The following is a 26,243-nucleotide window of genomic DNA, read 5'->3' as shown; positions in this document are numbered from 1 at the left end:
ACCTTCTTCTGTGGGTTGGGAGGGCCTGGCAAGCCTCTGTTGTCTGCAAGCCCCTCTCTACAACTCCATCCAGAGGCCACATCCCATTGCTGGTCCACATGCTGTCATTAAGCTCACTTCTCTGAACATGAGAGTCAGGATCTTGTAACCTTTCCTTGCAATGAGTGAGGTCAAGTAGAAAGCCCTGGATGGCCTCCAATGACCTGTGAGACCTGTGGCCCTCCTCCTATGACCTATCTTTGTTCTTAACTTCCCCTTTGCTCTGCCCCTGGGGCTCTCCCACTTGCCTACCCATGCCCATCCCCTCTCCCCAGCACATCTGGGCCCATTTCTGGTGCCTACTCAGGCAGTAGCCTCTGTCTGCAGCTCCATGTTTGGTCTCCGTGTGAGCTTTTCCTAAATTCTTCCTTTCTCTGGGCTCTGAAATATCTGGAACTCTACCTGCACTTGTTGTCTTAGTGAAGCCTTAGTGAACCTTTTTGAAAGGTTCCTTTACTCTGCCCCTTAACAGTTCCCCCAACAGCCACCAGGAGGCAGTAAGCAGTAACAGACTTGGCTCCCAGCCCAAGCCCAGCCCTTCTCCAGCAAGGTGCCGCTGTTCTCTGTGAAATGCAAGAAGTAATCAAAGATGGCTTTGACGAATCCGCCCTGGGAGCTGGGCTAATGGAGGAATCGGAAATGGGAATGCTTGGATGCACATGAGGACAAGCTAAGGAGTCCTGTTTGGGGCATGTTGAGTTGGAAAAGAATGGGATGTCTGAGTGGGATGAGAAATGTGGATGGGAGCCCAAGTGAGAGACCCACACTTGTGCAAAAGAAGCCAGGAAATGGGGAGGACTCTACAGTACGCTGGCTGTGTTGGATGTCCCCAACCAGAGGGATCATTAATTGATGTGACCATCCTTGCTGTTTAATAGCACACAGGCTATTAGTGGGCCATGGTGAAGAACTATGCTCCTGTTTCTCAGACTCTCCCTCTGAAGTTCACATCCATAAATTTCAGGGGAGAAAATTTGGGGAAAGGAACCACAAGTCTCTCTCCTCTCTACTTCAAAACAAAGAATCTCTGAAGAAGGGGGTGGAAGAATCAAGCTAAATAAATGCTTTAAAATAAGTAAAATCTCTCCCAAGAGATTAGATTTCTTGATGACAGGAACCATAAAAATGCATAGTTTATTCATATTTTATTATCTAGATTTATAAGGTACCAGAGACTCTGCAAATCCAACCATCTCAATGTGGAAAGCAGTTATTTATTTTGACTCTTTTTCTCATTAGTGGTTATGCATATTTTTTTCTCCCTTCTGAAATTTATCAAATGCCTTATTACAAATTTTCTATTCATTTCTATGCAGGACAAATTCTAATTCATTCCTTCTAGTATTAACTGACACTTCTGAGTTTTAGATCTTTTTTTAAAAAAATGCTCATTGATATTTCATGTGCAAAAGAATATCTAAATCTAGGCTGATTTGGATGTGACCATGCACAAATATCTCATTAGATAGTTAATTGTTTATTCTATAGACAGTTCTGGTTTTTCAGTAGTTTTGCATTTTTATTACCCACAACCCAACTCCCCAGAACCACCAAGTTACAAAAAGGCAATCTGAGTTTCTTCCCCTATTTACTCTAAAGAGAAGTTTTCTTCAAGAAGTAACTGAGGACCAAAGCTCACAGAACAGTCTTGTTCTTCATCTCAGAGCAGTTAAGGGGACTGTTTCCTGAAAGCCCTCGGGCTTTGAAGGCATAAAGAGATACTTGCAGTTCTCCATTACAGCCCTTTGACTTGGCTTCTGCCCTTCATATTTTTGCAAACATAAAATCACATCGTGGAAAAGGAAATTCAAGTTGTACAGCCTTGGAATAGCAGGGCATGACATCCTGTGCCTAATAAAATGTGTAATGGAGAGATGACCTGGAGAGCTTGTCCAGCTCTTACGTGACATGGGGTGACTCTGGTGAGTCTTTCCCAGCATCTATACTTTTGGGACTCTTTTCAGATCACCCCATAAAAGAGTAAAATCACTTACCATGAAAGTAATTTCTTAGGTGAGACGCAGCGGCAGAAGCAGCACCTCCATCAGCTGCTCCCTGGAGCACCTGTGAATTTGTCCAGAATCCATAGAAAACGAGATGGTCACACCCGAAGTGGTGTGCTCTGCTGGCACCAGTCAGTGGTGAAGAGCACGTTTCCAAGAGGGATGCAAGCTAGAGGGGAGCCCAGAGAGCGCTGATGCTCCCAGAAACGGGGTCTTTCCCTTTTTTATTTGTAGCTAGAATAGGCAGGAGAATGAACTCTGGTTCAGATGGAAATTTATTGTGGTTTTCTTCCTTTAGCCTTTAAAGGAAGAGATGTATTGCTAAAACATTACAATAAAAATATTTTTCCTTCTTCTTGAAATCACATCCTTCTGATTCCCTTATGTTTTGAGGGGGAGACGTGTGTGTGTATGTGTGTGTGTGCTCACATTTGCAATAATTTCTGAATTTTGAAGTATAGCATAATTTCAGTTTTTAAAAGCCATAAAATATAAGAAAAATACAGATAACTCTTGAGGGGAAAATCCTGTGAAAATAGCCTATGAAAGCAAAATTAAGTTATCAAAAATATCCAAGGATATATTTATACCTATATCTGTGTGAGACAGGCACACATAAACATATGTATCCATTGATTTGTAGGTGGAAAGGTGTCAGGAAATAGAATAATAATAATAATAATAATAATAATAATAATAATAATATTGTGCTAAACTTTTACCATGAGGAGGAATGGATTATTAAGTTTGATGCCCTTTAAATACTGGAAAATTGCTCTCTTTTGTATTTGAAGTTTAATAAAATTTAAGCCAACTGGTTTCAGCTCAACAAATATTTATTGGGAACTTACTGTCTGGCCAGCTCGGGATATGAAGATGAGTGAGACACAGTTCTTGTCCTTGGAGCTCATTATCTGTTAGGGAAATGGATGAATGGCAAATATTTATGTAATATACTCTGGACGCTGTAGAATCAGGGCACATATAGGTTGCTACAGGAACAGCGATGAAAGCAATACATCCCAACCTAAGGATCAAAGAAAGCTAGTGACAGGCCACATTTGAGTTGTGCCTTAAAGGATGGGCAGGGGTTCTCAGGTTAGAGAGGGGCTGGGCAGGAAATGGCTGCAGTGCCAGGGCAGGAAGGGGAGTGCCAGAAGGGGAACACAATGAGCAGTCAGGACCACGGGACAGACCAGGGCAGGTCGACCAAGAGAGGAGCAAGGAGAGGCAGGAAGATGTAAGGGTTTGTGGGATATCTGGGGACCAAGTTCAACTTGCCCAGAGCACGGGAGAAGGGGACAAAGGCAGAGTTGGCTTCTGAGGGTGTTGGGTGTCCTGGTCAAGAGTTTGGGACAGTTCTGAAGGCAGTGTGGTTGATGATGGAGGTGAATTCTGGAAATTATTTGGATGGAAATAGGACTTGGGGACCAAGAAGGCCTGGGGAGTGACATCAAAGAGAGGCTGTCTCCTAGGACTCTGGGTTGGGCAACTGGGTGCTGACATGGATGTCATTAAAGGAGACGGGAGAAGGAACAGTTCAGGTGAGGGGTAAAGGGATGTGTTTAATGTAAGAAACAGAGGCCTCTGGGAGTCCAGGAAATGTGGACATGGGAGGTCATGATAAAATCAGAGGCTGTTACCAGCCTGGCCTGGTGCTTCAGGGTTCCCCGTAAGCTCTCCACAAGAGTGAGATCTCCACCTTCTCTAAGAGCCATTCATCTGTATCTTCTGTCCTTGCTCTATTTAAAGCTGGAGGGAGATCATGGAGTAGCGTTGGAGTAAAGTTAATCACTTACAAATTTAAATTTCTGAAAAATATGTATCATAATATGGGATTCATGACTTTAATATCTTCATTTTGTTGTCTCAGTAGCTATTTTCATGGGACTCTTCCCTTCCGAGTTATTTGTGCTTTTGTTATACTTTATATGACTTTTTAAAAACTGGGATTATGTCAAGTGCAATTATTACATGTCAAGTGAAAAATTTTAAGAACTATTGGAATCACATCAAGTTCAGGATTGGGTTGCAAATGTCTTTAGTGCCATTTTACTAAAATGTTTTGTTCTCTATTCATATATTAAACCGTGTGTGTTTGATATACTCATCTTTCAGATTTTAAAGTAAGTGTTTTGCAGATATTCTAAAATTCCAATATCATGCCAGGCACTTTGGCACATGCCTGTGAACCCAGCAACTTAACTTGGTAGTGTGAGGCAGGAGGATTGAAAGTTCAGCCTCAGGAACTTAGTGAGACCATGTCTCAAAATTTATATTAATTTATATATAAATACACACACACACACACACACACACACACACACATATATATATATATATATATATATATACATATGTTTGTGAAATTCATGTGTAGAGGGTAATATGGAGGTGATACCCTAACTCTAAATGGGGTCATAAACGCTCGCTAGATAGGACACTAAGACTCTCATCATTGCTGTATCTGACTGAAAGTTGAGTATGTCAAGCAAAGTGCCACATGCATTTGTCTTGGCCACAGCTTTTGGAAAGCATGCAATAGTATGGATACACATGTCTGGGTCCACATGTGGCATTCTACCTGTCAATCAGATAAAAATACTCAAGAGAGAAACATGTTCTCTATTCTTCAGCTTCCTTCCTAAATGAATTCAAAGACCAATTGTACAGGAGTCCCTCTTTTTCCAAGGAAGGAAGGAAGGAAGGAAGGGAGGGAGGGAGGGAGGGAGGGAGGAAGGAAGGAAATGATGCAGCTCTTTTCCAAGTAAAGAAGCCCACATGACTTTGCTCCTTGGGATTCTGAAAGTTAGCGCTACAAGTGCCATGTTTAATTCACACCTTGGAATGCTGAGGGAAAAGGGCATAAGTCTCTCTTTTGTGCTGTAGTGAGAAGTGAGAAGAGGGCCTTTCTGGAGGGGCATAAAGAGCGGGAATTTGGAAGAGGCATTTCAGTGGACTTAAAGCATCTGCCATGGAGTCTTCTGTGTTGAGTGCTTGACACTTAGGATGTGCTTTGTCTAAGGTGGTTTATTTTTTCTCTTATTTTTCAAAACAAAAATATTTTTATTACTCTTATAAAAATCATACTTCCTTATGAGAGGAATAAAATACAGAAGAATATAAGGCAAAAACTAATAATTGCAGAAAAATCCATCATACAAAAAATCTCACTGTCAAAATACCCTTCTAGAAATTTTTTTTTTTTTTTACTGTATCAACATGCACGGGATTTTCAGTGAAATTAGGTCGGACCATAACCAGTTTTTTCACCGTATGCTATTTTATTCTATGAACTCCCAGTGACACCTCACCTTATCACTGAATACAGTGCTACATTACCATTTTTATTGTCTGTATAGATTTTTTTATAGAGCATTAGCAGGATTTATTATTTAAAAATACCCTTGTAAAGTCTTGTATGTACGTCTTTATACAAGTGTCTGATTATTTCTTTTAAAACTGATTTATTAATATTGAGTAACTATAAAAGAATATTTAAAATGCATAAAATATAAAGAATAAATAAGAAATGTGGCTTTTTTTTACCACACTATTGCTGTGTTGTGCTTCTTTTCTTCTTTTGCTTAATGAGAGTTTTTCCCATTCTATTTCCCCCTCTCTGCCTATTTAGAAATTCTGTTTTCTGTTTTAGTTCTTTACCAGTTACCCTAGAAATCTCAATACCCATTCTTAACTAAGTATAAAATTAATATGTTTAATCAAAAGCTATTAGGTAACTTTAACTCTGATCGCTGTCCCCTGACATTTTAGTATTTTAATTTTTATCTTGTTTTATCTAACCCTACAATTAGGCCTAGGTTTAATTATTTTAAACTAGAATGCTTGTTTAGATTTACGCATGTGTTGACATTCTCTTCTCTACCTCAAGCCTTTTATCAGAATCATCTTCCTGAATCATCTTTCTAAAGTGTATTCTTTAGAATTTCCTCCAGTGTAGGCCCATGATGGTTAATTCTTTTATTTTTTTCTGAAAATGTCTTATTTTTGCCCTCTTTTTTTAAAAAATAGGTTTAATGAGATGTAATCCGTCCATCTTAAATTCTCTTAAGTTTAGATGAACTCGTTCATACGCTGCGTGTCTGGATTCTTTGAGTTGACATAGTGCTTTTGAAGTTCACTCAGGTTGTAGCACGTGTCAGTATTTACTCCATTACTTTTCATTGACAGATTATTGTTATTATTGTTCCAATGTATGACTGGACCACATTTCGCTTGTCCATTCACCAGAATGGACATTCACCACATTTTGCTTGTCCATTCACCAGAATCATCTTTCTAAAGACACTGGGGTCTTTTATGAAACAAAACAAAACAAAAATATTTTTATTACTCTTATAAAAATCATACTTCCTTATGAGAGGAATAAAATACAGAAGAATATAAGGCAAAAACTAATAATTGCAGAAAAATCATGTCATGAATGTTCATGCACAAGTCTTTGTGTAGCCTTGTCTTTTCATTTCTTTTGAGTAGATAACTAGAAATGAAACTACTGAATCATACAATTAATCTGTTTTTAACATTTTAACAAACTGTCACACTATTTTCCAAAGTGACTGCTCCATTTTACAGTACCCTCTAGCAATTATGAAGGTTCAGGTTTCTCTGTCTCTGTCCATACTTGTTATTGTCTATCTATTGGTTATTACTACTGCTGTGTGAAGTAGTATCACATTGTGGTTTCAATCTGCCTTCTCTTAATAAATAATAAGGTGGAATATCTTTGCATGCACTTTGTGGTCATTTATACAGAATTTTTTCGTGAAATGTCTGTTCAAATCTTTTTCCTGCCCTCATTCATACCCCCAAAAGACACTTTTGCTTGGCACTTGATTCTAGGTGTATAGTTACTTTATATTATCACTTAGACAGTGTTATTCTATGTTCTTCTGGATTTAGTTGCTGCTATTGAGGGATTGGCTACCAGTCTAATTGTCATTTCTTTCTAGGTAATTGTTTCTTATCTCTGGCTGCTTTTATGATCTTCTTTGTTTTTGGTGTGTTACAGTTTCACTGTGATGTGTCTACATATATATTTCTATTTATTTATTTATTTATTTGCTTATGTTACTTGGTGCTCATTCAGTTCTTTTTTTTTGGTACCAGGGATTGAACCCAGAAGCACTTAACCACTGAGCCACATCTTCAGCAACAACCCCCACTTTGTTCCTGAATTTTATTTAGAGACAGGGTCTCATTAAGTTGCTTATGGCCTTACTAAGTTGCTGAGGCTGACTTTGAACTCACTTTGATTCTTCTACCTCAGCCTCCCAAGCCACTGGGATTATAGGTATGCACTATCACACCCGGCCAGGTTCATTCAATTCTCAAGTCATTATTTCATCACTTATTTTCTCTTTTTTTTTCTATTTTTCTAAATGTTGCTGAGGCATCTATTAGAGCTTATCATTCTAGCCTACATGTCTTTCAACTTTTATTTCATATTTTCCATTTGTTTTCTTCACTGCCTCATTCTGTCTATTTTCCAGTTTTCTAATTCTCTCTTTGATTGTATCCAATATGCTGTTTAACCCATTATTGGCTGCTATGGGAAGCCAAATAATGAACCCCTAAGTATGTCTACATCCTAATCTCCAGAACCTGGAGATGTGAATGTGAATGTGAATGTGTCACTGTATGTAGCTAAAGAGACTTAATAGATGAGATTAAGGTTCAGGACCTTGAGATCAGAATGTTATCAATCCAGCAGGCCCAATCTAATTACAGAAGAGTGGTTCAGAGAGATGAAGTTGGAGGAGGAGGAGTCAAATTGTGAAGGAGACTTGACTTGCCATTGCTAGCTTTTCTGCCTCTGCCAATTTGTAGGAGGAGGTCACAAGGCAAGAGATGTAGGTGGCCTCTAGAAGCTGGGAAGGGCCCTCAGCTAGTAGCCAGCAAGAAGTTGGAGAGATCTCTGTCCTACAAGCACAGGGAAGTGAATTCTGCCAGCAACCCAAATGAGCAAGAAAACAGATTTTCCCTACAGTCCACAGAAAGGAACCTCACCTTACCAACACCTTGATTTAACCCAGTGAGAATTGTGTTGTACTTGGCCTGCAGAATTGTAAGACAATAAATTTGTACTGTTCTAAGCTGCTTATATTGTGGTCATTTGTTATAGAAGCAATAAAAAATGAATACAGGTTTTAGTTTATTTTAGTTATTTATATTTTAGTTATTTTTTTATTTCAGAAGTTCTGCTTGCTCTTTTTCAAATATGATAATCATGTTTATAATTTCCTTTTAATACTAATATTTTAAGCGACCCTTTAAAATTCTTCAATATAGTTTAAAACAACATTTTATAGCATGCATCTGAAAATTTACTGAGATCTTTGCAGATCTGGTTCTGCTTTCTGTTATCGCTACCAACTCTTGATCATAGTGTCTGGCTTCTTTATAAGTTTTTTTTTTTTTTTTAACTTTTCACTTATGAACTCAGGCCAATTGGAAATTTACTATTGGATTTTTGGGGTCCTGAGTTGAAGATATGTTGTTCCTGGGAAGATTTGTGTTTATGCTCATCAGGTACTTTCAATCTACTATTTAGAAATTCCAAAGAACACCTTAAAATAAATTCTTGGCTTGATTTTTTTCAAATTACCCAGGTAATGAGTGTTAATTAATATCTCAAATCTAATGAATTAAGAATCTCAGGAAAGAGGGCTGGGGTTGTAGCTCAGTGGTAGAGCGCTTGCTTAATGTGCGGGAGGCACTGAGTTTGATGCTCAGCACCACATATAAATAAGTAAAATAAAGGTCTATTAACAACTAAAAAATAATTAAAAAAAAAAAAAAGAATTTCAGGAAAGACTTTTCTCCCTACTCAGTGCCAAACTCAGTAGAAAAAGTTGCTTACTACCCATTCTGAAAGGTGGGTTATCTCTAGTTTACCCTGATATTGAAGATCCCAGATCTATGTAGGAATTTTCTCACCTTTGATATGAGGGAGGCATCTCCCTTTCATCGTACCATCTAAACAGAGACTTAAGAACACCAAGGTAACTTGATGCCCCCGGAGTAAAATCTGGCTTTATCTCTCTAGAATCATCTTTACTCTATATTTTCTTTGGCCCTGAGGGTTTCTTAATATCTTTACAATTCAGTAATATTTTAAAAATATTTTTATTTGTTGATAGACCTTTTTTTCATTTATTTATATGCGGTGCTGAGAATTGAACCCAGTGCCTCACAATGCTAGGCAAATGAGCTAACATTGATCCCCAGCCCCAGCCCCTCAGTAATATTTTTTACATAATATTTTATAAAAGGTGTTTTTAATATCTAATCTGTCATGTTTAGTTGTTGTCACAACAGTGTACTGACAATTGCAGTACACTGCCAGAAATGGAATGTCTGGTTCTTTCTTTAGGATGAATTCTTATCTGTGGAATTGCTATATTCAAAGGTTTGCAAATATAAGATTTTGCCACATTATAAAGACTTTCTATTCAGTAAATTCAGACATCTTATTTACTTTCTATTCAGTAAAACAAAGCACAAAAAAACACTAATGTCATGCCTTTGCTAAATTCCTTCTAGATTGCCTCTAATATCTATGAAGGGAAATGTGATTTTGGCTTACATCTGGACAGGAGATAAAATTTACAGATGAAACAATAATTCCTCCAAATCAAATCATGTGATGTTTATAGGGCATAAAATAGGAATTCAAAAAAGGCAGAAAATTTTCAATCTGGTCATGTCACGGCACCCTAGCTTGAGAAGTCTTCGCTGGTTGGCTGTTGACTCTAGGAATCCTTAAAGTATCCCACCTGAGCCTGCGTGCTCTGGCCTGCCTTGTCTCCGCCTTCATCTCTCCTGGCTCCCTGCCTCCAAACTCACCGACTTGCTTCTGTTCTCCAATGCTCGGAAATCCTTCTCACCTCCAGCCCTGGCCTCCTATCTAAATGTCCTTTCTTGCCTCCCAACCACCCCACTGCCTAGCCAACCTGCCCATCCTTTAGCTCTCAACTCACATGTGACCTTTTTTAAATTTTAAACTTATTTATTTATTCTAATTTATTATACATGACAGCAGAATGTATTTTGATTCATAGTACACAAATGGTAAACAGATACTCATTTCTCTGGTTGTACACAAAGTAGAGTCACCCCATTCGTTCATGTCTTCATACATGTACTTCAGGTAATGATGTCCATCTCATTCCACCATCTTTTCTACCCCCACGCCCCCTCCTTTCCCTTCCCTCTCCTTTGCCCTATCTAAAGTTCCTCCATTCCTCCCCTGCTCCCCACCCCCATTATGGATCAGCATTCACTTATCAGAGAAAACATTCAGCCTTTGGTTTTTTGGGGATTGGCTGACTTCACTTAGCATGATATTCTCCAACTCCATCCATTTACCTGCAAATGCCACGATTTTATTCTCTTTTAAAGCTGAGTAATATTCCATTGTGTATAAATACCATAGTTTCTTTATCGATTCATCTATTGAAGGGCATCTATGTTGGTTCCACAATTTATCTATTGTGAATTGTGCTGCTATAAACATTGATGTGGATGCATTACTGTAGTATGCTGTTTTTAAAAAGTCCTTTCTTTATACACTGAGGAGTGAGATAGCTGGGTCGCATGGTGGTTTCATTCCAAATTTTCCAAGGATTCTCCATACTACTTTCCAGATTGGTTGCACCAATTTGTAGTCTCACCAGCAATGTATGAGTGTGCTTTTTTCCCCACATCCTTGCCAACACTTATTGTTGCTTGTATTCTTGATAATTGCCATTCTGACTGGAGTGAGATGAAGTGGTTTTGATTTGCATTTCTCAAATTGCTAGAGATGTTGAACATTTTTTCATATATTTGTTGATTGATTGTATATCTTCTTCTGAGAAGTGTCTATTCAGTTCCTTAGCCCATTTATTAATTGGTTTTTTAAATGGTGTTTTTTTTTTAGTTCTTTATATATCCTAGAGATTAGTGCTCTATCTGATGTGTGTGTGATAAAAATTTGCTCCCATTCTGTAAGCTCTCTTTTTTACCTCACTGATTGTTTCTTTTGCTGAGAAGATGCTTTTCAGTTTGAATCCATCCCACTTATTGATTCTTGATTTTATTTCTTATGCTTTAGGAGTCTTGTTTAAAGAAGTTAGGGCCTAATTTGACATGATGGAAGATTTGGGCCTACTTTTTCTTCTGTTAGGAGCAGGGTCTCTGGTCTAATTCCTGGGTCCTTGATCCACTTTGAGTTGAATTTTGTGCATGGTGAGAGATAGGGGCTTACTTTCATTTTGCTGCATATCGATTTCCAGTTTTCCCAGCACCATTTGTTGAAGAGGCTATCTTTTCTTCAATATGTATTTTTGGTGCCTTTGTCTGATATGACGTTAAAGGTGGGTGGTTGCATTTGAATATGTGGGGCAAATGGACACCAGTAGACCACCTTGGAAATTTATGTGGGTTTGTCTCTGTGTCTTCTATTCTGTACCATTAGTCTACAAGTCTATTTTGGTGCCAATACCATGCTGTTGTGTTCTATAGCTCTGTAATATAGTTTAAGGTCTGGTATTGTGATGCCACCAAAGATCACTTTCCAGTTTTCCCAGCCCATTTGTGGGAAAAAAGACTATTTTGGGTCTCTTATTTTTTCCAGATGAATTTCATGATTGCTTTTTCTATTTCTATGAGGAGTGTCATTGGGATTTTTATTGGAATTATATTAAATCTGTATAGTGCTTTTGGTCATTATTAATTTGGCATATTAATTCTGCCTGTCCAATAACAGGAGAGATCTTTCCATCTTCTAAGGTCTTCTTTAATTTCTTTCTTTAGTGTTCTGTAGTTTTGTAGAGGTCTTTCACCTCTTTTGTTAAGTTGATTCCCAAGTATTTTAGTTTTTCTGAGGTTATTGTAAATGCGAGTTTTCCTAGTTTCTCTTTCAAAGGGTTTGTCACTGGTGTACACAAATTCTTTTGACTTATGGATGTTGATTTTATATACTGCTACTTGCTGAATTCATTTATTAGTTCTAGAAATTTTCTGGTGGAATTCTTTGGATCCTCTAGGTATAGAATCATGTCATCGGCAAATAGTTATAGTTTGAGTTCTTCTTTTCCTATCCATATCCCTTTAATTTCTTTTTAAGAGAGACTTTAGATGGGTGTGATATCATGACTCCGAAGGTCACAAGTTCAAAGCCAGCCTGGGCAAATTAGAGAGACCCTGTCTTAAAATTTAAAAAAAAAAAAATTAAAAAGGGTTGGGGATTTAGCTTAGTGGTAGAACATCCCTGGGTTTAATTCCCAGTGCTGCAAGAAGAGAGAGATAGAGATTAATCTTTTGTCACATGTGCATGCACATGCACACATGTACACACACGTACACTCACACATAATATGTATGAGTTTCCAGATAACTGACCAATCCAGTACTCCAGGGCTAGCTTCCTGCACCTCAGAGCATCTGGTCAACCTGAAAGAGCAAGAGATGGAGAGTGAGGGAAACCAAATTTGCTTAAAGCATCCCACTTTTCCTCCACAGCACTTTCCCTAGTGTCCTTGTGTAATATCCTCTTTCTCTGCATGTGAACTATGGCTTGTTCACTGCTGTATCCTGGAACCTAGCTCAGGGCCTGGCATATAGTAAACCTTCATTGACTAAATGGACTTTAAAGGTGGGTGGCTACATTTGAATATGTGGTGCAGATGGACGCCAGTAGACCACCTTGGAAATCCTAACAGAAGTGAGACCATGGAGAAACAAAATGAGAAAAGACTGAAGAAATTCTATTAATTTATAATTCAGTGAGGACATATCATGTGTAGTTCTCATTGATCTAACCAATTATGCTAGACTGTTAGGACCCGTCCCTGAGCAGGGGGAGAATAAAAGGAGATGTATCAGTGGTCCAGCCTGAAGTGTTGGGGCTGGTGACAACCCAAACTGTCAGGCTTGGATTTGGATTACCAGAGATGTGTGTGGAGTCTCTCTAAAGAGGAAGGGATTTTCATTTCTGCCATGTTCGTGATGTCCCATTAGGAGGCAGGAGGAAGGACCTCTAGTTTTTTTTTTTAAACGGTTGATGGTATACACTTCCTTCTTTCCCCTTTTCTTCTCTGGGGTTGATTGAAGGGACCCTATCCGTTCACCCCGGCTTCATCATCTCTGAGACTCTGGTCCCTCTTTCTGTCAGGTACCAGAGTAACACAGCTTCCGACGTTCTTGAAACAATCACCAACATTCAGCCCAAAGAGAGTGGAGGTGGAGTGGGGGAGACCCGGGAGGCCATCGTGTACCGACTGTCTGAAGACATGCTGAGCAAGCTGCCCCCTGACTACGTCCCCCACGAGGTAAGCCGGGGTCTTCCCGCCGCGCACCGCGCGGGCAGCACCTCCCCTGGACGGTGCGTCCAGTCCCTCGGGCGCTGCGCGTTTCCTTTTTTGGTCTCCAACTTCCTTTCTACCTTTTGGTCTTCTTTTCCTTTCCCAAGCATCATGCAAAGCCTGCTCTCCACGTCCCTGAAACCGTTCTCTGTTTCCTTTCGTCTCCACTCTTCCTTTTTGTACCCCTTTCCCTCTTTGGGTTCCTGTCTTTGGTTGCTGGAACTCCAGACCCTCTAGTCGAGAGCCCCATGCCAGCCTCTGTGTTAGTGTATCCTGCATGTCATATGACCTGCTCTGTCATTCTCTACCTGACCTTTTCTGGTTGTCTGCATTTTGTCTGCCCTGCATTTTGTATTCCCATGGAGCTCTTAGCCAGGGATAGGGAAGAGAGCCATTTAAATGGTCCCAGTCCCCAGAGTGCATGGCAGTAATTTTCTATTTCCTCTATCTCCTGAGTGTTAGCTGTTTTTTTTTTTTATTAACCTAAATCAACTCTTCTCCAATTTTTTTTAATCTCAAGACCCCTTTGCCAGATCATTGAGGATCCTGAATAGCTTTTGTTTATAATATCCATTGACATTTAATGTTAGAAATTTATATTGAGAATTTTTTTAATATTTATTTTTTGTTGTAATTGGACACAATACCTTTGTTTTATTTATTTATTTTTATGTGGTGCTGAGGATCAGACCCAGGGCATTGTACTCACTAGGCAAGGGCTCTACCGCTGAGCCACAACCCCAGCCCTATACTGAGAAATTTTAAAATATTGATTTATTTTTAAAAATGGTAATAAACCCATTACATGTTAACATAAATAGCATTTTTTTAAACATATATTTTCCAAGACAAAACAATCCACTGAGAATGGTGTGATTGTTTCTATCTTTTTTGCAAATCTTTTTAATGTCTGGCTTAATAGAAAACACCTCTATTCTCATATCTGCTTCTGTATTCAGTATATCAAGTCATATGACCTTTGGTAAACTCCACTGTATAGTCATAACAGAATAAAAGTAAAAGAGTGCCTGGTGTGGTGGCGCACACCTGTAATCCCAGTGACTTGGGAGGCTGAGGCAGGAGGATCAAAAGTTCAAGGCCAGCCTCAGCAATTTAGTGAGGCCCCAAGCAACTTTAGCAAGATGCTGTCTCAAAATTTTAAAAAATTAAGAGGGCTAGGGATGTGGCTCAGTGGTAAAATGCCTCTGGGTTCAATTCCCCAAAAGACAAAAGGATATAAAAGTCAATCAATATCTTAGTGTTTCTATAGGAAAAAAAAAAAAAAAGATTAACCCTGTAAACTCACTCCACAGGAATCCTTAGGGGGCTGGGGATGTGGCTCAAGTGGTAACGCGCTTGCCTGGCATGCACAGGGCGCTGGGTTTGATCCTCAGCACCACATAAAAACAAAATAAAGATGTTGTGTCCACCGAAAACTAAAAAATAAATATTAAAAAAAAAAATCTTTAGGCCCTCAGGGATCCCAGGCCACACTTTGAGAACTGCTGACCTAAGGTAATTTTTATCTATGGCAAAATGTCTGGGATATTATGAAAATTCTGTCAAGAGGTCCTCAACCTGAGCTTCCTTCCTCATGCAAGAAAAAGAGCTGTGTCCTCCTCTTCTATTCTCAGCCTCCATACTTCACCACTGATGGCATTAGCTTTACCAGAGTCCTAAACTGGGCGGAGTCAAGTTTAGCTCCTCAGTTAAAAGGTCAGAAGCTAACCTCTACTGCAGGAGTAACTGGTCTGTGTGTACACTCTCCTGCTTACCCAAACCTGGGAAAAGATACACCCAGCAGCTGGGAGCCCCAAGGCTCCCTGTCTATGGGCTTCTACCTATAGCTGGAACAGGGAGAGGCCAGTTTGGGATCTGGAGTTCTTCTGAAATACATCATATAGCCCTCTCGCTGTCCTTTTCCCCCTAGAATTGACCATGGAAATGTTGCATTTAGCTAAATAGATGAATAACAATCTAGGCATCTATTTGTGCATCTAACCATCTAGGTCTGATTACCATGAAAAACAGTAATTTACCTATTGTCGACAATGTGCATAGTTACTAAACTCTTTTATCTAAATTGTGTCTAAATTGTTTGTTTATCCTGGTCATCCTTTGAAATATTTCTTTTGCTTCCTTTTTAAAATACCTTAATAAGTTAATTCCTCTGCAGGCAAGTCTTCCACATTGACCCAGTTATATACCAATATGTACTATTATGCCTTAATCTGTGCTAAACAATTTAAAAATCTTTAAGGCCAAAAAGCAGAGGTGTCACTGATTGGGTATTCTTAGAGATGCTTAAAATAATTTAACTATAGATGGAGATAGTCTGTTTACTCATTTGATCTTTAATCACTCCTGGAACTGATTAAATAAGGTTAACAATTAGTGTGGATATTATTTATGAACATCCGGTTCTCAATCTGAAGTTTTCCAAGCACCACACTTAGCTCATAGAATGAGGTCATCATGGGGCAGTGGCTGGCATTTTTGAGGACTCATTATACAATGGGCCCTGTGTTAAGTGCTTTATATTCATTATGTCACTTAGTCCTTAGTACCAGCAGAAACCAAGCTAGGCGGTAGAGCAAGAATCATAAAGGGAGCCAGGCACAGTGGTGCATGCCTGTAATCCTAGAGACTCTGGAGGCTGAGGCAGGAGGATTGCAAGTTTGAGGTCAGTCTCAGCAATTTAGCAAGACCCTAAGCATCTTAGTGAGACCAAGGAGTGATTATATAGTAAGGGAGAAAGTTCTTCTCAGTTGGATAAATATGGAAAGGACATACTTTCAGCTGCTCTGTGGATGGTTTTTAGGAGATAAATGAGGCAGAATATCTGCCTTGAAGGATTTTTCAAGCTGGCATGGGAAAATGAGATAAACTGACTCTATATAACTCTACCACAGGGTTGGTATTGCCAGAGGGAGGTCATGAGCCTGGTTATCATTTGAGCTGCCCAAACTGGGTTGGGGCCACGTCACCAGGAAGACCTCTGTCTGGCAATATTTAGCAGAAGCAGTGTCAGGGATATCACCTGGTGGATTAAGGCCTGGGAGGGAGTTTGCACTGAGGGACATCTAAAACCTCTTCTTCTTCCAGCAGATCACTTACTATAGAAGAGCTGTGTCCTTGAAAATATGGCAGCAAAGTGAAGTTTGTAGATTGAAATTGAATACCCTCAGTTTCCTTAGTAAAATTAGCTCTGTTATGTAGAAGAGACTACCTGGTCCCAGAAACATAATGAAAATCCAACATAAGACCACAACAACAATTTTTTTAATTTTATCAATAAAATGGCCATTTTAGTCTGGAACAAAAATCACACACAAAATAAAATCAGTATTAGAATCACATTTTTAGGGGGTCTAAGTTTTTCCTCAAGCTTGTCTATCTTGAGTGAAATTCCTCTTTTATTTTTAATTTAAAAAAAAATCTTTTTGAATGGTGTCTCACTATGCTGCCCAGGCTGGCCTTGAACTCCTGGGCTTGAGTGCTTGTTCTTCCTCAGTGTCTTGAGTAGCGGGGACTTCAGGCAGGTGCCACCACACTAGGCAAGTTTTTCTTTTAAAACCATAAGCAGGCCAAGGCAATTTGGGGCTGTTGGCATAGTGAATGGACCTGGGCTATTGACTTGATGCTGTGATCAATACCTGGGCTTCATTTCCCATTTGTAGAATTGCAAAAGTATTTCTGTAATTTCCCTTTTCATTAAGAATGAATTCCCAGAGCAGTCATGATTGAAAGGGGATATGTATGCTGTTCAGTTGGTGGAAGGGCTCAGGATGGAGACAGGAATAAGGCTCTGGAGACTGCAAAAATGTAGGTTCTAGAACCAGGAACTCAGGAGGCTCCCTGAAGGTTGGTATGTGGGACGAGGTCCAGAACCTCCACTGGCACATTGGCCTGTGATTCTAATCTTATTTGTTTTGCCTGCATAAGTGGCTCCGTCCAGGCTGTTTGGTTTTATATGACTGCTTTCCCCATTCATCTTTCAATCACTGGAAATGATCCATGTAATAAATCAGAGGCGTCCATTGCTAAAGGAAACTCCCACGCTAGAGGCCTGTTTTGTAAAATGGGAACGGTTCAGAAGACCCCGAAGTCCATCTGTCTCCAAGAAGAGGTGTGGTTATCTCTGGCAGAGAATCCTACAGCTGATTCCAGGCTTCCTGATGATTCTTTGGATGAGAACATCATATCAGATTTTCTCCCTCTCTGTGTGTCTGTCCACATTCTTTCTATTCTGGCATCTCTCAGATTGTGGCTAACAGAAAGCTCAGACTCCTATGTGAGTGCCTGCCAGTACCGGTAGCCACTCTTTTCTTGGCATATGTCACTAAATGGAAAGGTGAATATATATTGGCTATTTTCAGGTAGTTGTTAGGTTTTATTGTTCCCACAACTAGAGGCTTTTGTATTGATCTCTTAAAAATGGTCAGTATACCCAAAGGATCAAATGACAGGTCTGTAATGGCTCTCCCACAAAGTCAAATATTTTCATTGATTAGATTAGGAAAGGCTCTTTTTAGGCACCATAGCCAAGGCAACCATGATCTTAGGAAAAACTACAGCTAATCCTATTCTTTGGTGAGTGCTCTGTAAAGATTTTGGCTGTATTAACTTTCTGTGACATTTCTAATTACAGCTCTGCAAGCATAATGAAGAAAAAAATATTCCACTGTTCTCTTACAAAAGTTAGATTGCAAAAGAATATTCAACTGACACTCAGTACTTAATCATTTGAAATGGGAAAAAGGTACAATTCTTATTTCAGCTTTTTAAAAGTACATTTCCAATCATCAGCTCAGTACAATCAGTAGGAAATAAAAATCATTTTGTTTGAAACATAGTTTTTGAAGCTCAAAAAATGGGCAACTTAATGGCAAGTCTGGTTCTGCAAGAGATATTTTAGAGTTTGTTCGGTCTGGTAGAGATACACCCAGAAGAGGAAAAAGAATCCAGAAGAGAGACAGGTCACTGAAAGAGAAACGGTAGATGATTTTATCATGTGCTTTGTTTTAGGTGAAAGCTCGTTTGATAAAGATGGGGCATCTTAATTCCATGAACATATTTCTTAGACAAGAAATTGACAGGATGCAAAGGGTCATTTCCATCCTCCGCACTAGCCTGAGCGATCTGAAACTGGCCATTGAGGGGACAATCATCATGAGTGAGGTGAGCCGCCCACCGCTCAGCAGTCACCTCTCTCTTCTGCTCCTGTTTCTCACTCACATATGTTACCTTCATCTTCCTCAGAACTTGAGAGACGCCCTGGACAACATGTACGACGCTCGTATACCTCAGCTCTGGAAAAGGGTGTCCTGGGATTCGTCCACCCTGGGCTTCTGGTTTACTGAACTTTTGGAAAGAAACGCACAGTTCGCCACTTGGATATTTGAAGGGAGGCCCAATGTGTTCTGGATGACTGGTTTCTTTAATCCCCAAGGTAGGTGCTCCTGGGGGAGTGGGCAGCACTTGGACTTGTGTGGATGGACGGTTGGATAGTGCCATTGCATGGTGAAGGTACACTGCACCGAATGGCCGGTGCTGGCCGTGTCCTCTCCATGGTTGGAGAACATAGATAACCCTGCTCTCTTGCTTAACAAGTTCAGTCTGAAGTTGTTCTTATCTTTCTTCCACAAGGCAGTGGCCCAGTCCTCTCTTTTCCACCACTTCAGCAAACGGTCACTCTGTGGTTAGGGGAAAGAGAGTTTTTTAAAAAAAATTCTCTCAAATTTTAGTTTTAAATGTTGGTGGAGAAATTTTTTAAATGAAGCCCCAGAAGAGGCAAAAAAAAAAAAAATTGTTCATGGAGGTCAGAAGATGAGACTGATGTCAAAAACTGTCATGTGATGTGGCAAAAGTACTAAGGGAGCTTCGGGGGTCTCCCTCCCCTCCAAACCAGGATTTTGGGTCTTTTTTCCCCCTGAAAGAGTGTTTTGTCATTCTGCTTCATTTCTCCCTTCATTTTGAGAGTGTTTACTCAGAAAGTTACCTGCTCCATGTCAGAGTTCATACGATTCGAAACCCAACAACTTTCTGTCTTACTACAGTACGGGTGGTTTTGCTTCAAGAGATTCTTGGCCAAAATTAAGAGATAGTTCAGCACCTCCTGGCACCATTTATAATACAATTCGAGAAACATTCACACTTACTGATTTAGAATGAGTTGCTTCTACTCACAGAAATAAGGTTGAATCTTATAAAAATAACATTGAGTAAAGGCAGCAAAGCAGAAAACACGACATCTTGGATGATTCAGTTTATACAAAGGACAAGGCCAGGTGCAGGCCTATGGTGTCAAAAGTCAGAATCCTGGTTACGCTGGGGGCAGGCGGGCAGTGATTAGGAGAGGGCGCAGCAGACTTCTGGGGCCTGGGAATGCTGTTTTCGGAGTGGATGCTGGCTGTGCGGCTGTATTCCCTAGGTGGAAATACACCGAGCTGGAGGCTCATGATTAGTTTTCCTCCTTGCAAGCCCTCCATTAGAGTAAGTTGTCACCAGATAATTCCTGACTGGGGAGCCTGAAGATATAGCATCTAATTTAATCAGGATTGTTTAAGCACCTTCCATTTGCCAGCCCCTGTGCAGGGTGCTTTCAACAGAGACAGATTCGAGACCTGATTCCTGCCCTAAAGAACTCCATAATCTTGTTGGTAAGACAAGTGCATCAGCAAACCTTAACGCGACACGAAGAGTGCTCCGTGTGAGAACTGGGTGCTACAGGGGACAGAGATGAATTCTGCCCGGGCAGGGCTTGAGAATGGCTTTGCATGGGAAGCAGTGAGTCAGGTTTGTAGTGGATGCAAGAAAAGGTCATTCCAGGCAGAGGCCTGAGCAAAGCCCAGGCACGTCCAGTAGAAAAAGGACACCCAGCTCAGGACACAGGGGCACAGGTGGTGGGGGGAAGCTAGAAAATGCTGTCTTTTAGAGGAGTTCTGGCTATGTCGTGAAGGCCATGGGAAGTCACCAAAGTTCAGAAGATAATCCCAGGAGTTGGTGGAGGGCGGACTAGAATCCAGGGGCCCAGAACAATGAGACTCCTCTCAGGTCCATGGAAGAGCCTGGGATCTTAACAAGGTGCAGATGAGAGAACAGATTTGATGAATCAAATGGGCATTTTTGAGAGAGCAAGGAGAGGCTGTGCCTTCGGCTGTAGGCAAAGTACAGGACAGGGAGCAAGTGCAAGAGGGACCTTGGGGGCAAGGTCAGGAGGAGCACTGGGTTTTGGAGAGGGCTGGAGGAACATCAGGTTCAGAGATGCACTGGGAGATCTGGAGTTCAGAAGCAGCATCAGGACCACTGATTTTTAAAAAAATATGTTTTAGTTGTAGATGAACACAATAACTTTATTTTGTTTATTTATTTTTTTTTAAAGAGAGAGAGAGAGAGAGAGAGAGAGAGAGAGAGAGAATTTTTTTTTAATATTTATTTTCTAGTTTTCGGTGGACACAACATCTTTGTTTGTATGTGGTGCTGAGGATCGAACCCGGGCCGCACGCATGCCAGGCGAGCGCGCCATGTGGTGCTGAAGATCGATCCCAGTGCCTCACATGTTCGAGGCAAGTGCTCTACCGCTGAGCCACAACCCCAGCCCCAAGGACCACTGATTTTAAAATCTGTGAGGTCATTGAACGTATTTTTTTTTCTTTTGGTTCTTCATGCATTTAGTCCTTCATGAAATAAATGTTCATTATGTACCTGGTACAGGCCAGGTACATACGCACTATGTGCAGTAAGAAAAGGCCAGATAAGACTGTTCTCACCCATGCAAAATTCACAGAATAGCAAGGGAGACAAACATTGAGCCAACTACTTACATATTGATTACATTTGTGACAAGTTCTTGTAGAAAAAAATATTGGTTCATAAGAAAGCACAAGACAAAGATAACACATCTGGGGTAGGAGAGGCATGAGAATGGATAGAAGTTGCCCTGAGAAAATATTCCAAACTGGGATCCCAGGAGAAGCCACCAGGAGCCCAGAAGGCTGGGATCATTGAGTGTATTTTTGATATTCAAAGACCAAAGAAGTGGGATGGGTTCATCCCTGGCTTCCCATAGGCACAAATGACAGAGTCACATCATACATCATGGCAATACACCTTCTTCCAATGATTATCTTGGTTTTTTTTTTTTTCACCTGTAACTTAAGATAGCAAAGTGTTAACCTCTAATTAACACTTGAACTGATCTTTAATTGAACTTGATTTTTATGGACTAATCTCTCCTTGTTAGTCTTGGTGAAGTGATGTTCAAACCAGAACAATATCGAAAGAAATGCAAATATAGATGTACACTTTGGTTCACTTCTCACTTACCTTCACCTGTTAATAATATGAATCCTTTCTCTTTTCTTCTGTTTTTGAGTGGGACTTTGATTCCTTCTCTCCTGGCTCTCTGTGTCTTGGAAAGCCCAGACTTATGCAAGTGAGAACCCTTCCCTTTACACACAGAACACAGGCACACTCGCCCTTATCTATGATTGCTCTCTGTTCATTGCATAAAAGACTGGAAATCACTCTTCCTGCACACTAATCACTTCCTGCTTCCTTTTCCTCCTTTGACAATTACTTTCTGTTCCACACACTTGGCCAAATCCAGCAAGCCTGTGCAAGCTCACAGACAGGGTGCACAAAGCCCTTTCCAGTTGGAGGCCTTGCTGACCTCCATGTGACAGCAGTAGGTTTCGCGACATGAATGTGTCTCCTGAGTTTTGTATCTTCTGACACCATCTCCTTCGATGGAATGAGGTCCTTGTTTAGTTCAAAATATTTTAGTTGATGGCTTTAAAAAATAATCCCACACAAAGTGGGTGAACTTCTCATGAAAACAGAAGGGAGACCAGTAGAGTAGAAGAAGGGGACCCGGGGAGGGATGAGGAGAGGGAAAGGGGAAGTCCTGGGGAATTAAATCGAACAAATGATATTATGTGCAACATGAATACATAACAGTGAGTTCTGCTATTACATATAATTATAATGCACCAATAATCATGTTTTTAAAAACCCCACACAGGCAAGTAAAACACAATTAGGTTTGCAAAGAGGTCACCAAGGAGCCACAGGGTCATGACAGACACATACAGTCAAACTCACCTGGACTATGAAACACTTTCATGTTTCAATTTCGTATGACTTTAATTTTTATCATATTGTAACATAATATGGCATCTGATGCTGTCCACTGTGTGTTTCCCAAAGTGACTTTGAGGCCCTCAAGGACAGGTGACATGCTTCAGTTGCCCCCCGGGTCTGTGCCCAAGCTGGCGCCTCTCAGAGCACTGTTCGTTTGCCTTAGGACTGGCCAATGTTTGTCTGTCATATTTGAGGAGGCTGAGTCAGCCGCCATGCAGCTCAGCTGGTATTTTCAGCCCCCTCCACAATCATTTCTGTAGCAATTGATGAGCTCAACCGTGTGGCAATTAGATTTGATTAAAATGGTCAAGCTCTCTGCATCTGTGACCTGTAGTATTTGTTGAATGGCGTAGCTTCTTCAGTGAGGATTTGCCTCCCAACAGATTCTTCGGACCAATAGTGCCTTTGCCCTTCCCTGGTCCCCCCAGCAGTGATGGTGCCCTTGTTCACATACCATCTAAGATTGCACCTCTTGGGGTGCAAAGGGTTGCTGTGGTCTCTTTTTCCTCACAGGCATCCCTTCTGCAGGACATCACATATGCACGATTTAGGTGCTGGTGCAGGAGCTTGTGTGTGTGTGTGTGTGTGTGTGTGAGAGAGAGAGAGAGAGAGAGAGAGAGAGAGAGAGAGAGAGCACTCTGCATGTGGGAATGTATTTAAACCTAAGAAATATGAGTTGTGAAGCGCCCGTCTTCAAGCCAGAGTATCGACTGCCTTTTGAAACCTTCTAATTGATAGCCACACTTTACCGTTTGATGTTGGTGTGACTCACAGGTGCTGCTAATAACGGCGGAGGCAGAGGCTGAGGGTGCCCCGCAGGCCTCACACCTCCATATTAGATGGAACCCCGCAGTATCATTGTTTTCCAGATGTCTAACTCAGTCTGGAGCTTGATGCCATTTAGATGCCAAACTGCGCTCATTTTTTTTCTATGCTTTTATCTCAGTGTCTTGACAAGCCACGCCAGGCTGCTGCAGCAGGTATCAGTAACAACTTATTATTTCCTAACATGAATCAAGATTTTTCACTTAGAGGGGATTTTGCGGAAGCAAGGAGATGGGTGATTTTTGTCCTGTTATCCTGTGTTTCTGTGACGATCACTGCAGCCTCTGGCCTGTGTGTGTGTGTATTGTCGGGGCAGCGTCAGCAGCTAGCTGCAATTTCCAGACGCTCGTCTTGAGGATAGTTGTGAGAGCCCGCTGTTTGTGGAAGTGGAAGAGTGCACCGAGCGTTCACAGAACTCCAGGGCTGGAAGGGACTGGGGGACAACTAGTAGCAATTCTAAGCGAGGCCCTGGTGCAACTGTTCACAGAGCCAGAGCTGCTCCTCATGTCTGAGGGGGTCTGGGTGAATGGAATTTGAATAATAGCAGCACTGACCTACCCTGTGCACAAACCCAGAACTACGGAAGGACTGTGGACATGTTCAAAATGCCTCTGAGGGAATAACATGTGGTTCTGTTGTCCTGTGTGGGGGGCTTCCAAGCACTGACCTTCATCACAACCTCATCTCATAATTCTGCTCTTGCACGCAGTTACCTTCCTCACCGGCCACCCTGTCCCTTGTAATCTGGCCCACTGCCATGTTATACTGAAACCACTCTCTGCAAGGACCCCGTACCTAATGAGCTCCCTGCCAACTACATCCCCTTGGCTATAGCTAGGATGCTGATTCTAGAAACTCTTCCAGACCTTGGCTTCCATCCATTCCCTTCCGTGGTTCTTTTCCCATCCCATAGAGGGCTGCTTCTCAGCCCACTTTCTGAGCTTTATTCAGGCAAGTTCTGCCCTTGGACTTGCCCCCCTCGTCAATGAGCTCAGCCATGCTCACATATGTAAACTATTCATCTCACCTACCTAAAGTCCCAGTGTGGAATTCTGATTCCTCATTTCCAGTTGCCAATGTAGGATGTCCCATGCTCCCATGAGCCTCACCAGTGCCATGACCTACCTGGTCATCTTCCTCCCAAGTCATCCTCGCTGGGAGTCTGCTGCCTTTCCTTGTGTACCATCCTCCAGCCCCGACACACATGACCAAACAGCTGGGAGTGGGGAGACCAGGAGTGCAGAGGTCATGGAAGACAAAGAGAGGGAGGGTTCCATGTAGTAGTGGTGCTGACAGAGGTCAAGCCAGATGGGCCCCAAATGGTCCCAAGAGAAGTCCCAGGGAAGCAGGTGGGGCAGTGGAGGTGTCAGGCAGCATGTAGGGTGAGTGGACAGTATGGATGATTCTCTCAAGAAACTTGTCTTCATAGAGGAGAAGCAAGATGAAGGACAGTGGTAAGAGGAAAGAGCTTGCTTGTTTTCTTTCCATGGTAGGGTTAGGTGTAAGGAGAGGGATATTTGGACCCATTCACGATCAGGGTTTTGCTTGGCAAGTGATGAAAAGAATGGAATTAAGTAAACAGGAAAGGAAGTAAAGAAGGGGGGCGGAGTCAGTGAGTTAAAAACATGAGGAGCCCAGGAGAGGCTGGACCGCACTGCTGGATGGGATACTGAAGAGACCCCGGTGTTGGCAGGGTACTCAGTCCTTGGTGGCAGGTGGGCAGATGACATGAGGATCAAGGGGAGCGGCTTGTGGCCAGAGGTTGTAGCAGATTCTCATGAGGGGTGGAGGGAGGATTGGGGAAGAGCGAGGTCTTTAGGGCTGAGCCAGGTTCCAGCAAGGGCAAGATGGTAGGATGTGTTCTGAGTAGGTAGAATCATGCCAGAAGGACTCGTGGGGATGTGGAGGAGCAAGGGGAAGAAGTGGGATTTGGAGTCAAGGGAAAGAGGCATCAACTAGCACCAGGAGACAATGGATCAAGTGCAAGGAATTACATTGCAGAGTGTGAGACAGGGTGGGCGTAGCAGGCCACACTCTTGCCAAAAGAATTACCCCCAACTCTTCCGTTTGTGCTGAGGTTTTGTTGGAGCCAACCATCTCCTGGCCTGTGGGAGAATGTGTGTCTCAGGGGCCCCAGAAGGAGTCAGCTCGTGCTACTGACAGCCCTGCTGATATTTTCCAGTGAGGCATTGTCCTTCCACCTGTGAAACTAGCTCTTCCAACAAAGGTGGAGGTGTGACTTCTGAGACTTGTCTCGCATAGCTTTTCAAAGAACCTTGGTTCTCAGACCCACTTATTCCAACAGGATCACCTGCCATCTTTTTAATGCATACTTAATGCTTGGGACTCCAAACTAATTATATCATAATCTCCAGGGATAGGACTTCTAGAGTCTGTGCAATCCACTTTCTTGAAAACTCCCTTAGTCATCCTAATGTGTGAAGAATCTTGAACTTAGATCTTTGCTACTGCTGTATGGTCCCCCAATCCCAGTGTCAATGACACAGAAACGCAGCTCCTCGAGCCCCACCCTTTACCTGCCTACGGCATCAGGACCTTCCTGTCCATCAGAGCCACTTCCCCAGATGAGTTCTGTGAACAGTAAAGTCTGAGAATCAACCCTGCCTTACAACAACCCTGATGCCTGGACACTACCTCCAGGGAGTCTGATGTTGTCGTCCTGAGAGTTTTCAAAGCTCCTCTGGTGTTTTTCAATATTCAGCAGTTTCGGATGTCTTCCTTAGAGCTTCCAGCAAAGAGTCAGGAGAGGCGCCTGGTGCATTCTCATTCAACTGGACCGATCCACCCCATCTTTGTTTAATGATTTCTGACCTTTTATTTAACTTAGCAATGAACTATGTTT

General features: G+C 41.5%; 1 protein-coding gene across 1 annotated transcript in view; it reads left to right on the top strand.

The window, feature by feature from the left end:
• Dnah8 (dynein axonemal heavy chain 8) overlaps positions 1–26,243 on the top strand; it is a 295,657-nt gene that overhangs the window by 261,920 nt on the left and 7,494 nt on the right. The window contains exons 88-90 of the mRNA XM_046450645.2: positions 13,222–13,378; positions 18,440–18,592; positions 18,674–18,863. Coding sequence (XP_046306601.2) covers positions 13,222–13,378; positions 18,440–18,592; positions 18,674–18,863 — 500 coding nt within the window. The remainder of the gene's footprint in view (positions 1–13,221; positions 13,379–18,439; positions 18,593–18,673; positions 18,864–26,243) is intronic.

The sequence above is a fragment of the Marmota monax genome, unplaced genomic scaffold (genome assembly GCF_021218885.2).
Source record: "Marmota monax isolate L192 unplaced genomic scaffold, Marmota_monax_Labrador192_F-V1.1 WCK01_AAM20220418_F8-fsc00127, whole genome shotgun sequence".
Lineage (NCBI taxonomy): Eukaryota > Metazoa > Chordata > Mammalia > Rodentia > Sciuridae > Marmota > Marmota monax.
Note: the sequence above shows the minus strand (reverse complement) of the source record. Positions and strands in the feature narration are given on the sequence as shown.